At 39.7% G+C, this 14,588-nt stretch overlaps 1 protein-coding gene across 3 annotated transcripts; it reads left to right on the forward strand.

Annotated features, from left to right (window-relative positions):
• Positions 1–77: 77 nt before the first annotated feature.
• On the forward strand, positions 78–14,342 carry ACADSB (acyl-CoA dehydrogenase short/branched chain). 3 transcript variants are annotated; one of them, XM_021526374.2, is made up of 12 exons: positions 135–191; positions 1,856–1,971; positions 3,737–3,896; positions 4,174–4,274; positions 4,752–4,958; positions 5,404–5,574; positions 6,114–6,239; positions 6,609–6,701; positions 8,748–8,837; positions 10,266–10,403; positions 11,171–11,270; positions 11,964–14,342. In XM_021526374.2, exons 3-12 carry the CDS (start codon positions 3,749–3,751, stop codon positions 12,032–12,034), a joined length of 1,245 nt encoding a protein of 414 aa, XP_021382049.2. In that variant the 5' UTR covers positions 135–191; positions 1,856–1,971; positions 3,737–3,748; the 3' UTR covers positions 12,035–14,342. The 3 variants fall into 3 exon arrangements, with proteins under 3 accessions (XP_021382048.2, XP_021382047.2, XP_021382049.2); XM_021526373.2 differs by lacking the exon at positions 1,856–1,971 and having other exon boundaries at positions 78–191; XM_021526372.2 differs by lacking the exon at positions 1,856–1,971 and having other exon boundaries at positions 92–191; positions 3,734–3,896.
• The last annotated feature ends 246 nt before the right edge of the window (positions 14,343–14,588 follow it).

Consider the following 14,588-nt stretch of genomic DNA (forward strand, 5'->3'; position numbering starts at 1 on the left):
CCGCCCACCGCAGTCTCGCGAGACCCGCGCGCGCGAGGAGGGGCGGGGCGGGGTGTGGGGGTGTGGGGGCGTTGTCTCTGACGTCACGGGGGTGTTGTCTCTGACGTCACGCGGGCGGTGGCTCTGACGTCACGAGGGCGGGCTCCAAAATGGCGGCGGCGGCGGGAGCTCGGCTGAGGGGCTGCGCCAAGGTGACGCCTCAGGGCGGGACGGGGGAGCGGGGACGCGGGAGAGCCTCGACACGGGAGAGCCGCAGGGCTCCGGCCCCCGGGGCAGCTGTGCCAGGCGTGGGGTGCTGGCGAGCAGTTCTGCCCGGCGAGTCCGTGTGGGGCGGCCGCGGTGGGTTCGGCGCTGAGGAAAGCTGCTGTGCGGTGGTGCTGGGGGCAGAGAGCAGCGGAGGGCGCTCCCCGAGGCTGCCCGAGCTCCGGAGCCTCCCCACACCGCTCCGGGTGCCCAGCTGGGGGTTTGGGGTGTCTCTGCAGGGCCAGCGGCTGCGCTGCGTGAGCCCCTGAAATTCGGAATAGTCTTGGTGTTGCTTGAGGCGCTGGAGGTGAGATCGAGACGTGCAGAGGCGCTCGTGGTTTTGCCATGCACGCCTTGGTTGTGCACCTTGTGAGACCTTCTGCAGCTCCTGTGTGGCTCTGGAAATAAACTAAAATAAAGGAAACCAACCCTAGAAATAAAGGCGATTTCCCTTCTCTGCTGGGAAATAGGAGCTGTGTGGACACCAGCTGGGATGGACGCAGGAGTGGAAGTCACCAAGGCAAGCAAAGCGAGCTGAGGAAAACATTGCTTTGGGTTTTTTTTTTCTGTTTATATCTATGCTGCTGCCAGGTTCAGCATTAAAGTCTTGTTTAAGATTCTAAAACAAACAAGGAAACCAGGAGAACTGATCTTTAAAGAGCTGAGGTGGAGGTAAGAATTGAGATAAACAAAAAAATCAATGTTATCAGCAACCAATTATCAAAAACCTGTGTTTAGTAGGGCAAGCAGTCTGAATTCTGTAGCAGCACAGATCACTACCTACAGAAGAAGAGCAGAAAAAAAGGCAGGGAAGCAGCAGCTAAGTAATGCACACACTCTTTAAATAACTGCCAGAAATTAGTGCTACTACATGGCCTCTAAGAAAAAAAAAAAGTACACATTAATGTAGTGAATTGATTATTTATTTAGTTTCTAAATCCAAATGTTGAACTAAAACATAATTCCCACACTGGGCTATTATTCCTCTGGGACAGCTGTGAGTTGCTGCTCTTTGTGTGGGAGTTGCCAGCATTAATCCTATCCCTTGGATGCATCCCATTGGTTTTAAAACTTTTCAAGGTGACCTTTTAAGGAATATTCCTTTGCTCCTGCAATGGAGCAAAGTGTCTCAAACAAGTACTGCCCACAGCATGGTTGGTAAATTCTTGGACAGGGCTTGGAGCACTCTGGGGTAGTGGAAGGTCCCTGCCCATGGCAGAGGGTGGAACTGGATGAGCTTTAATGCCCTTCCAGCCCAAACTACTCCATGATTTTATGCTTTATATTCCCGGTGATTCACCCTATTTGTGCCACTATGGAGGAAAACACTTTTTTCTTTGTACCTGGGAATGAAGTGGTGGAAGGAGCAGGAAGTGTGTGTGGTTTGCAGCCCTGTCAGTGCTCAGGAAGCAGCACAGTGATAAGTAGAAATCTGCATATGTATGCTCAGGTTTTTCCTTCTCAGCCCCTGCCAAGGACAGACTTGCACAGGTGGATGTTTGCACACACCCAGCATAGCTGCAAATAATTCATTCTTGGACTACTGCTCCCAGAACATGGTTGCCTGGGGTTTAATCTCTATTAAAACAATGTTTTCTTTTTTTTTGTGAAGACCCACAGTGACTCCAATAACTCCATCATCCTTTGAAAGTGTTGCAGCTATGGCTGACCATCCAAATGTATTCATAATTTAGACCTGCTCACCAGTGGTTGTTTTATGTCACCAGGGTATGTTGAATGTGAATAAACTGAATTTTCACAGCAATATTTTTTTAATTTTCTCTATTACCATGTATGTTTGTTGTTATTAGGTTTTATTTTATGCACAGCTGTTTGTGGCAACATCAGAATTTCCTTACCACAGCAGACTTTTGCTTCTTGTCTCCAGAAGAGTTCATGGATGTGTTTTCCATCAGTTCTTCAGCCAGGGAGATGACAAGTGTTGAAAGCCAACATGAAAGAGGGGGAATTATTAGAAGGATCAAAGGAATTTTTACTTCCTGACCCCAGAGTTTCTGCTGCTTTTGGAGGAATGCTGCTACCACGATGTGCATTGTGGAACTGCCCTGTGTTCTGTGAGCTAAGCAGGCGCCTGCTCAGGGCACAGCCAGTCTGTTCCTCACCCTGGGGTTCAGAATGAGTGCTGCCAAAAATCTCTGTTGGCAGACATGTGTTTTCATGTATTTATGGCCCAGCTGTGTCTCTCCTGGGCCTTTCTGTCAGCAGTGTTGTGGTGAGACATTTATGTCTCCACACTTTGACGTGGCAGAAGTGCCCAAAATCTGTAGCAGAGATCAGCCCCAGAGCGGGCTGGGTTTGAGGAGCTGTGGGAGCAGAACAGAGCCATTGTTCTGTCCTGCTTTATGCCAACTTTAAAATCCTAAGGAATTATTCTGTGTCTGGAAAGCGTATTGGCCTTCCTACCAAACTTGCCTTTATAAAGCCTGCTGTGAGGTAATTAAGTCTTTGAACACAGTTTTTAGGTCTCTGAGGGACAAAGTTGTCACATTATCTGTGTCCTGACAATCACTTCCTCCCAAAAGCCCCTGTTCTGTTCATTTTTGTGACTTTTGCCACATATTAGTGCTATTCCCCACAGTAAAATGCTCAGCTTCTACTCCTTGGGTTGAATAATCGAAGCTTCTTGAAATCATTGTAATATTTTGTGGACAAATGGGGAGCATAAGCATAAATCACTTAGTTTTAATTTCTTCCCATGCTTTTAAAATAAATCAACCAAATAAGACACATTAATTATTAGTTATACTATCAACATACTAACTGTGGGATTTTCACTGTGTGGAAATCAACTGTACAGAAGCATTCAAATGCCAGGGTTTTGTCTACAAAATGTGTGCTCATTCTGAAAATCATTAAATGTGAATAAGAATTCAATCTGAATACAGAAATCCACAGTGCAGTTAAAAATTAGGCCCTTTCACAGCAAAATGCCAGTAATCCACATGAGGGGCTGTCAGACTGCTTTAGAAACAAGAGTTGCTGGTCCCTGGAAAAGCAGGGAGAAAGTTAAACTCAGTGATTAAACTTGACAGGCCTGTGAAACTCACTGTGTGTGTGTTTTATATTATTATTTTTGTTAATGAAAGTATTCTATTGAAATACACACTCACTACTCTGAATATTGCAGTAGACTTGCAAAATCATCTATTGAAATAAATACTATCAGCAGGGTTTATTTGCTGTAAACACTAAAATTGACTAAAAAATGCTTGTGCATACGTTGCAGAATAACCTTGTGTTAGTAAACTTCCAGAAAGAAAACTGTTTCATGTTAAAAGAAAAGCAATTAAAGGATATTTTCTTTTAGGACACAGACAGGGGAGGTTATATTTTCTCAAAAGCTTTCAGGCTGAATATTAGATGTAAGTTATGTTTTCTAATCATGTACTGAATAAAAGCACTGGGTAAAGTTATATATTGCTGTCTGCATACAAATCTAACTGTTTTCATGTTCTGTTTTTGTTGCCAGCAGCTGAGAAGACACATGCCAGCACACTTGGCTCCTTGGAGAGTTTCTCCCTGTGTTTTTAGATCCTCCAAATCAGAACTCAAGCCAAACGTAGCCAGTGATGGACTTGTCTATGCTCCACTTCAAACGTTCACCGAAGAGGAGGCCATGCTGAAAGACATGGGTAGCTATTATCTCTGCAGTTAAAAATTCAGAAATGTTTTAACTAGAAGGGATATTTTAGCTTAAAATTTTGTTTTCATTGTTTATTTCTAGTCAAATGTTGAGATGCTTTGGGGGAGTTCTGCTTTACACCTTATGTTGCTTGGGCTCCTTACTTTTTCTTCTGACATGCACAACCTGTCAGAAGCACCACATTGCTGTTACATTTATTCCAAGGAGACTGTTTTATTCATTTCTTTATGGAATATTTACATGTTTTTTTCTTCTTTTCATTGCAGTGACCAAATTTGCCCAGGAACGAGTTGCACCTTTCGTGCAAAAAATGGACGAGAATGCGAAAATGGAAGAGTCCATCGTGCAGGGATTGTTTGAACAAGGGGTCTGCACACTTTTACCTAATCTTTTATTTGGAAAGTAACAGCACTTTATGAATCTCTAACTGTGCCTTGTTCAGATTTTTAGGTGAAAAGATTGAGGGATATAATTCAAATGAATTAATGAATCATTAAAAATTTTGTAGTTGTCAATCACATGACAACTTTCTTTACAGCATTATCACTCTCCATCTTTTACTGTAATTTTTTTTCCCTCTCCCCCATGCCACATACTTCACCTTATCTTTTAGTTCCTTGTCTTCCCTCGGTCATTTTTTTTAAATTGGAGAAGCATAATTGGATGCTGGAAAGGCCATGACTCCAAGTGTTGATGGAGAAGAAAACCAGGAGTCCTCTGTGCCTTACTGGGCAGCCACGAAGACTTACCTTGCCAAAATCCTGGTGTTCATTCCTGGATTCAATTTTAGCCTTTCCAACTACCGGGGCCAACAAACTTATACATTTGCACCTTTCCATTTCAGCTGATGAGTATTGAGCTTGGGGAAGAATATGGAGGAACTGGAGCTTCATTTTTTTCAATCATATTGGCAGTGGAAGAATTGGCCAAAGTTGATCCAGCTGTGGCTCTTGTGTGTGAACTCCAAAACACTCTAACAAATAAGTTGTTTACCACATATGGAACAGAAGAACAAAAGAGAACTTACCTGCCCAGGGTGTCCAAAGATACAGTGAGTCAAAGTCTTACTTGACTTAACTGTTGAAATTATATTATTGTTTAGTAATGTGAGTGGGGATTTTTTTTTTCAGTGGCTAATGTGTGTCTGCAGCTCTGGAAAATATGTGTGAACTTTGAAACAGTGGTTAGAGCTGAGATCTGTGGTGATATAGATACATCCTGTCATCAGTAGCTGAGAGGTAAAAGTGGAAAGGCACTTATTAGTTTCATTAAAATTTAATTTACTGTGGAAAAGAACTGTAAAGCAGTTGACTTTGAGAGATGTGTAATTACACAGTGTTTCTATTCTTAATCTTCATAGCTGAAACTCAGTTACTTTAATGCAGTAGGTTAAAATATCTGACTTTAAGAGACTTGTGCTGGCTTATAAGTATTTTCCTTGTAGGATTTATTTATATCTGTGAAAGTTAAATTAGCTTTTTCCCTTCTCTTGATAGTTAGGGAGTTTCTGTCTTTCGGAGGCTGGGTCTGGCAGTGATGCTTTTTCCTTGAAGACTCGAGCTGAAAAGAAAGGAGACTACTACATTATCAATGGCTCAAAGATGTGGATTAGCTTAGCAGAAGATGCAGGAGTTTTCTTTGTCATGGCAAACACAAACCCATCCTCAGTAAGTTGCTACAGAATTCTTGCATTTCAGTGACAGCTGCTGCTATGTGAAACTGTGGATTTTATACTAATAATTTGATGTTAGAGGTTAATATTCTGTGCACCTTTTCCTAGCTGACTGCAAATCTTTAAAAATATTTCCCAACAAAACTTGAGAACTTGGTGAGCAATTTAATAAATTCCTGCAACCAGGGAAACTAAAAATGTCAGGATCATGGTTGCTTAGATGAAGAGCACAGCACTGGTGGTGTTTTGAGTAACAGGAGTTTTTCAGTTTTTCAGTTTTTTGAAAAACAGGAGTTTTTCAAAACAGGAGTTTTGAGTAACAGTATGTTTTTCCAACCTTTGTGACTATCTGACAAGTTCCTGTTGTTAAAAAGCAAAATGGAAAACGAAAAAGTATTTTATAGTAAAATACGTCCAGTAAAAAATTACATAGCTGAATATGCAAGAATCAGGTTTGTGCCCAGTCTGGATGTAGGTAGTGGATTTTGAAAATGGTATGAAAACCAGTTTTTGATTGTTTTTAATTTCCCCCAGGGCTACAGAGGAATTACATGCTTTGTTGTGGATCGCAACACAGAGGGGCTTCACGTGGGGAAAAAGGAGGACAAGCTGGGAATCAGAGCATGCTCCACCTGCCCAGTCACCTTTGACAACGTGAAGGTATTGTAAGTTCAGCTGTCGAAGCATAATTTGTGTACAGCTGGAACCTGGCTACACAAAGGAAAGAATATTGACTAAATTCCCTGTTTTTTTCCCCTTAGACACACTGATTGTTGGGCATATTTTAGCATCTTCCTCCCACAGAAATCTAAAGAGGAGTTGGATTTCTTAAATTTTGGTGTAGTTTTTTCTCTGGCATCACTTTATAGCCATGTGAATCTGGGAATGCTCTAATAATATCCTAGGAATCAAACTGTGGTTTATGTTTTATGCCTTCACTTATGAGGAAAAATTGATAAAATTTGTGAACCCTTTTAGTAGTTGCAAAGCAGAATAGAAGAGGAATAATTGGGTGGTTTTATTTTTTAGGTTCCTGAGAGCAACATCCTGGGACAAATTGGCCAAGGCTATAAGTATGCCATTGGAATGCTCAATACTGGCAGGATAGGGATTGCTGCACAGGTGGGTGATTTGGTTTGTTACTGAGCACAGCCAGGATATAACTGGAGTTTGGACTGAAATGTGTGGAGTAGTTAAAGCTGTTTAGAGAATACTTTATTAAAAGCTCGAGTGCCACTAGATGTCACTGTTCCCGTAGCAAAGCTACAGCAAAGGTAGGAACAACTGCCAGTGGGAAAATTCTCCTGTGGTGACATAAGCAATGGACTTCAAAAACATTACATGAGAATTAGCGTGTCTTTGGTCGTTAATTTATTGCTACTGAATTTTTCCACATTCTTGTCTTCCACTGTGCAAATTTATTTTACAAAGAAAGCTAACTTTGGAAAATTTAGCACACTGAAATGTATAATATTAATACTTACAGCTGGGATTGCAAAGGGCTGGCAAATGTAACCTAGTGCAAACTGATGTTTTCCCAACAACTTATTTTTAAAAGTCAACTTATTTTAAAAATAAATGTAATTTTCTTTAGCAGAAGTGTTCCAGTTCATTATTGTGTTTGAAAATTGCATCTTAGGGGAAAGTATTTACTGACCTTGGAGTTACTTCAAAATGTTATATTTTACTGTGAAGTCAGTTTGGATTTCAGACTGCTGCTGATCTCAGTGGAAATCAGGTTCAGCCCCAGAAGAAAATTACTTGTGATAAGTTTTTATATTTTTACTTTACTTTTGAAAGTAATCTTTTCTTTGTTTATACTTTGTTGTTCAATATTTCTGTACTACCAATCTCCTCTATCTTTTGCCCTGGTTTGCAGACAGACCAGAAGAAATCCTCTTCATGAAATTGAGATTTTCCACATGGCAATACACTATGCTAATAATTGGGCTGGTTTTTCCATAATTTCTAAAGATTACCTCTGATTAAACTTTGTCTGATATGGCATTTAAAAAAGGGCTGTGGGCCCTATTGCTCCCAGAGATATAAATAATATAAAGACTCTGGCAGTAAAATACATGGTCTGGATTTTAGTCTTAATTACTCCAAGTTACACCTTAATTAAAAGTTAAGGTCAGGTAGTTGTTATATCTTAATTACTGCCTTCTTGGCACCTTCAAATTAAGAGAAATGGACTTGACAAGAACAGCAGCTCTAAAGCCCTGTGGTATTGAGTTTAGTTTTGCAGTAGTAATAGTTTTAAAAGATAATGAAGATCTTATAAAATGTAATTGTGGCTTTGAAAACAGTTTCAGATGGTTTTATCGCAAGGCAGCTGCAATATTATTACAGGTGCTGAAGTTGATGTACTTTGTTCTTATAATTTATATAAGGAGATGACAAATCTGATAATGGGGGTGATTAGCAGCAGACTGCATTATTTTCTTTTAGTGTTTTCCTATGTATCATATTTTTTTTTCTGTTATACATCATTAAAGGTAGTTTTCTAAGCTGTCTGATGTGACACTTTACTGCTTCTGCCTTTGTGGAAAGACAAAATTGATCTAAATTCTTCTACAATTGTTCTGCAGAGTTGGAAGGTAGTGCAAGAAATGTTATCTCTCTTTCCACTCAGCTAAGTTTCTAACTTCTGAAATAAATTGTTTATTCTGGCAATTCAATCTGCTGTCCTCTAGAAAATTAGAAATTATTTTGCTTATGAAATTAGTTTTGGTTAATCATTCAGATTATTTTCCTTTAATAGGGTAATGTATATCTATAGACCTTCAGTTTACAGTAATTTTCTTATGCAATTACGAATTTTCCAAAAAAACAATAGTTTTGCAATTACAGTTGACCCATAAGTTTTGTTCAAAAAATGAGTGGTAGTGTTTTCATAAATACTTATCTACGGTAAAACATGAGCATGTAATAGATTTGTTCCTCAAACTTTTCTTTCTTATAACTCACCTCAGTTTGTGTGATAACTGTAAAATTCTGGCTCCTAGGATTCTGTATACAAGTTTTAGCAATATCTAGGTAGAAAGAAAACAACTTTTCTCCTGGATACCAACCTGCCTGACCAGAAGATGGCCAATTATTATCATCTCCCTTAGGTGCATTCAATGAATCAATTTTTTTAAATCATATTCTTATTTTTCCTTACAGATGTTAGGACTGGCCCAGGGGTGTTTTGACCGTACAATTCCCTACACAAAGGAGAGAGTCCAGTTTGGAAAAAGTGTGTTTGATTTCCAGGTACTTGTTAATGTTTCCTCCAAGAAAGAATAGTGACCATACTAAAATTAATATTATGATTTGCACGATTTATGTTCCGCTTCACATCTTGTTGCTCCTCCTCAATATTTGAGAAGAATTTTTAAAAAAAAAATTCTGGATGAATGTTTATCTGCCATGTAAAATTCAGCAAGTGCCACACAAATAATATAAAACTTAAAAATATTATTGACATATTCCTTTTGCTTGTTAACTTATTGACATTCTTTGAAAATAATACACATGGACCTCCCTTCTGATTTTAATGTCACACTATGCTGAATGTGCTCCAGTTTTTATACCCTTTCATGAGGTGTAGGGGAAGGCTTTTTCTGGAGACACTAGAAATGATAAAAAGATGAGGAAAACTGATTGAATTATTAGATTTCCTGTGCTGTACAAAGACATTTAGTTTTCATTATAATATCTGTTTCTTACAGCGAAAAAGACTCTTTGTTGCAAAAATGATGTATAGTTTAATAAGGAAGATACATAATTGTAATTACTCTGGTAATTTTCTTGTTAAAAGAAACCTACATCTCAGCTAAAGAGAAGGAACATTAGCACTACTCATAATTTATGCAAATTTTAGGAAGCACTCATAGATACCTAGGAAATGATTGGAACTACGTCTTTGGAATGGGAAATGGAATTTATAATTGCCAAATCATTTTGGTATTTTGACCTGCCTATATATTTCTGCAGATCTGAGAGAACGGTGTTAATGTTCTAATAAGATGAAAGATTTCATTGTGTTTTAGACTACTAAATGTTCATTTTCAATGATCATAATATTTGGGTGTTCTTAAATAAACCCATTCTTCTGTAATACTGTTCAGATGTGAGCTCCATCACCTCTTTCCTTCCCTTTGAAGCCATTCCTCAGTCATGGCCTCTGTACCTTTAAGCTGCTTCTAAATTTTGTGTTGTGCCTCTTGGACAAGGAAAGGCGTTGTCACCTTCCTAGTTTTCCACTTTTATTTAAGAAATATTTGTTTACAAGTCTTCCTTTGCTAAGCTCATTAGGGAACCAGACCTGGTTTTGTCTCAATGAACAGCTGCAGAATGAAAACACAGCTCTGACTTCCTCATGCCTTTGTAACCCCGAGGAGGATGCTAAGATAGGGATAAAATTATCCTTTCTATTCCTGGGTTTAAATAGGTAACCTCTGTCTAGACAGTCAGGCAGAAGGAACCCCAGTGCTCCTAAATCCAAGAACAGGAAGGGGAAAATAGGACTGCACTTCCTAGGAGCACTTCAGTGGCCCAGGAGTTTTCCCAACCTCTGTCGATAAACACAGAAGGAACTTGGAATTACTTCCCACCTGGATCTCATATTTTATTTCGGAGTGCAGGTGCACTCTGTGGTTGTTGCTGTGGCCGTGTCTGAGTGCTGTGGTGCTGTTGCAGGGCATGCAGCACCAGATTGCCCAGGTGGCCACGCAGCTGGAGGCAGCCAGGCTGCTGACCTACAACGCGGCACGGCTGGCGGAGGCGGGCAGGCCGGCCATCAAGGAGGCCAGCATGGCCAAGTACTTCACTGCTGAGGTACCTGAGCTCCCTCACTCCAGGCCTTCATCCCACTGCTGCTGAAGCTCCTTCTGTTACAGTGTGAACTCGTAATTCATCATTGCTGTAAAATCTCTGAATCCCTGGAGGTGTTTGAGGCCACATCGGGTGGGACTTGGGGCAACCTGGGCTAGTGGAAGGTGTCCCTGCCCATGGCAGGAGAGTTGGAATGAGATGAGTTTTAAGATCCACTCCAACCCAAACTATTCTGTGTTTCTCAGTTCATGCACGGAATCTGAAGTAAGTCACCAAAAAATAAGCTGCTCATGCCCCTATATAAAATTTTTTAAACCAACCAACAACACTAAAAGAAGAAAGTGAATTAACACTTTCACTTTTCAAGAAAGATTTAATTTTCTCATAAATCTTATTGTGGCATGAGAAGTGACACTGTAAAGAGTTAATTTGTGACCATTTCACCTCTGCTGGTCACATCTGTGAATGACTCAAAACTGGATGATTTTTCCCTCTTTGCAATTGCTGTCTTGCATACCACTGCTGGTCTTTTGCACAGAACAGCATAGAAACTATTGCTGTAACAATTAGTGAAGTCCTGATATCCTCTGGTTTATGTTGCTTTTATCCTAAAATGGCTTGCTGAAGATGAATACCAAAATACCCATCCTTCTTCCCTCCTGTTGCAGTCGCTGCTTTATTCCCTGTTTTGTTATTAATTAGGTACAAAGTATAAGTTTTACTGTTACTGTCTGAACTTGAGTCCTGTAACTCTGAAACTCTCTTCATAGGTTGCAACACTGACAACCAGTAAATGTATTGAATGGATGGGAGGTGTTGGATTCACCAAAAATTACCCAATAGAAAAGTACTACCGTGACTGCAAGATAGGTGAGTGCCACTTTCTTACCAAGTGTCTCTGGTAGCTTTGGTGCTATTAAAGTTTGAGGAAGAAGGGCTGGCTTTTTTCCTCAGGGTATTTTTCCTTGAGACTGTATCAACACTAATTCAAAGGCTCAGATATAAAACTTTAGGTATAAATAAATGTATGTACCTGCAAGGCTAGTTAAAATATTTTATTAAATGCCAACAAAATACAGACACAAACGCTGTGTCCCATTTTATTAAGAAAATTTCTGTTAAAAAACAAGAATTGAAAATAACTTCATTTGCTTTAAGATTTGAATCCATGTGGAGTTTTGTTTTCAAAGCTTTCTTGATTATCAGGATAATCCTTGGACACAACAGTTTGATATTTCTAACAATATTACCCTTTTGCTTTTATTATAATGGCATTTAGAACTTCTTCATTTTTGTTGGCTATTTAAGACTTTCTTTTCAGGAAAATGTCTTTGCATTATTAAGTGTTGCCAGCCAGAAAAGTGCTTTCATTGTTACAGATAATAAAATAGGAACGTTTATAATATTATATAAATAATTACAATTCTGTGCTACTACTTGCACAGTAAAGCTTCATTTTGTAATTGTAAAGGTTCTCACTGGACTTTAGAATGATATTTTGGTCTCTCTTCATAAACTCACTGTGAGTTTGGAGTCTACTAACTTGTTTTCTTCTGATTTCAGGTACAATATATGAAGGAACTTCAAATATCCAGTTGAGCACAATTGCAAAATTCTTAGCACAGGAGTACTGAAACCATAAAGACTTTCTTGATACTGTATAAAAATTATTTCCCTGAACACCGATTGTAAATTTATTTGTAATTACAGAAGGCATGATGACATCATAAATAAGAATACACCATCACAGTGAAATCATAGGGAAAACCATGAATTCCCCACTTCAGGAGAGGGAGTGATTCATCTGAAATCATGAATTCCACATTCAAATCCAAACTTCTTCCTGCCTGAGACACTGCCAAGCACTGGATTTAGCTCCCTTAGGTCACGCCAGCAGTTCATCTCCACTTGGGGATTTCAGAGTGAAAACAAAGGAATCCAAATCCCTGGCATTGCTGTTATTCCACCTGGGAGAAGAGACTCTGCAGGAGCAGCAGAGCTGCTGTGGGGAGTGGAGCTGCAGTTGGGGTGTGCTGCCTGCATTAGCACGGGGTGCAAAGAGAGGGAAGTGGTGGTTTCCTCTCTCCCAGGTGGAGTGATGTCTGTGGAGCTGCTGTAATTGGAGTCATTTTTATAGCAGCCCTCAGTGTGTTCTTAAGGATATCTTTGTAATTAAGCCCTTGCAGCCCCAATTTGTACTCCTGAAAGGTGGATAATATCCACCTCCCTTTCCAGCCTTCTCAGCTGTTAAGGGTTTTAATCTAAGAGCCTATTTATAGTTCTCCTTTCATAAAAGGTTGAGTTGAAATCTTTCTGAAATGGGGTTTAAAAAGCTCTAGTAGTTCTGCAAAAGGACAGATATAAGCTGGGTAATGGGAGTGCTGTGATTCTACCTCACAGTGGCCTTTCCACATTCAATGCATTTTACAAACTTTAAAGGGAGGCACTGTTAATTTGCAGCCTAGAATTCCTTGCTCCTGGAAGTTAGTGGTTCTCCAGCACAGTTTTTCCCTTTTTTAAGAGAGAAAAATGGGTAGGGGGTTGGGAAGTATTTGCTTTTTTTTTATTTGTCTCTGTTTACTCTAAAATTAGACATTTTATTTACAGCAGAAACCTCTTCAGTGCTGGAGAGCTAATTAACTAATAATCAAGAGACAGGAAGCTTAATATATGAAAAATCATCCTAATTGCTGTAATTGGCAATCTGTTTCAAGTGTTTTGGGGAGGGAAGGATTGGTTTTCTGGCTTTGGCGGACTTAGAGGAATCTCCTTTTTAAAGCTTGCCTTTCACTGATGATTCACTCTGAGTGGAGCTTAGAACATTACAGGCTGAGACTCCCAGAGGATTTCCTAGCAAAACCCAGGGCAAGTGACACTTAACAAGTGGGATTTGTAAAACAAGCAGTGCCTTAGACAAAGAAACAAGCAAGGATGAAAAGCACTATTAAAAAGTTCTCTGACTTCAAAGGGAAGTAACTGCTTTAGTGAATTAATCCTTCTATGTACATGCTTTGCCTGTTAATGGGCAAAGAATTATTGTGGTGATTATCCTTATGCCAATAAAAAATGCCCCTCCCATATCAGTTTGATCAAGAGCTTTGAGATTTACAAAAATACAAAAGTAGGAAGGTAGACTAGATGGCTTCTGAAATTTTCTTCTAGCAATATTATTAATCATTATCTTTATTAATGCATTTCAGATTTGCTTGCAGGCTTTCTTTCAGCTGAATTGAAACAGCTGGGGAAACTCAGATTAGAATCAAAACTAGAATTAACACTACAGACACCACAATATTTGACTACAGTTATTTTGCTCAACACAGTCTATCTGTAAATCATAATATATGAAAATATAAACAATCCTAATATAAACAATCATTACCACACTGCAAAATGCTGGGGCTACTGCTGAGTTGTGGCAAGGTGAGGCAGCCCTTGGTTGCTGAGGTTTAATGTGCTTTGCTCACAGAAAGCAGGGTTTGGTTTTTGCTGTGATCTCCTGGCTTGAGACACTCTCAGCTTGGCATCTGCAGTTTTGTGTGAGACTGAGGACTGGCAATACTTAACTGATCCAATACAGTGCCAGAAGCAAACCCTTTGTGGAGGAAAGTGCAGAGCTCTTTGAAGGACTGTTAAGGGCTGGATATCCAGGATTATGTAAAAATACTCTCTTTGTGTACAACTGTGTCAGGTATCCATTTGAAAAAATAACCAGGGAAAGATGAGATTAATGTGATTCCTCACAGTCTGATATGGGATGCCTGAGCCCAGGAAACAAGCTGAACATCCTCAGCAGCAATTCAACAGTAGCTGATGAGCTTTTTGTTCTCAATAAAGCAAGGTCAAGCCTTTAACTAATGTTACAATTGTAAATATTTCTTGTCTTTGTTATGTATGCTGTATTTTGTACTCAGTTTTGAAATAAATAAATAATGTATTGTATTTGTATGCATAGTTCTGTGGAGGAGTATGTGCAGAAATCAATTACAGCCCATGAGTAACTTTCCTTGCTGTTTTAAGAGGACAGGTACCTGTGTGCAGAGCATTGGCTACCCTGGCCACTGATTCTGCAGAGAGTCACAGAATGGTTTGGGTTGGAAGGGTCCTTAAATCCCACCCCTGCCATGGGCAGGGACACCTTCCACTATCCAAGTCCTGTCCAACCTGGCATTATTTCCTCCCCTCAAT

The sequence above is a fragment of the Lonchura striata genome, chromosome 7 (assembly GCF_046129695.1).
Source record: "Lonchura striata isolate bLonStr1 chromosome 7, bLonStr1.mat, whole genome shotgun sequence".
In the NCBI taxonomy this organism is placed as follows: domain Eukaryota; kingdom Metazoa; phylum Chordata; class Aves; order Passeriformes; family Estrildidae; genus Lonchura; species Lonchura striata.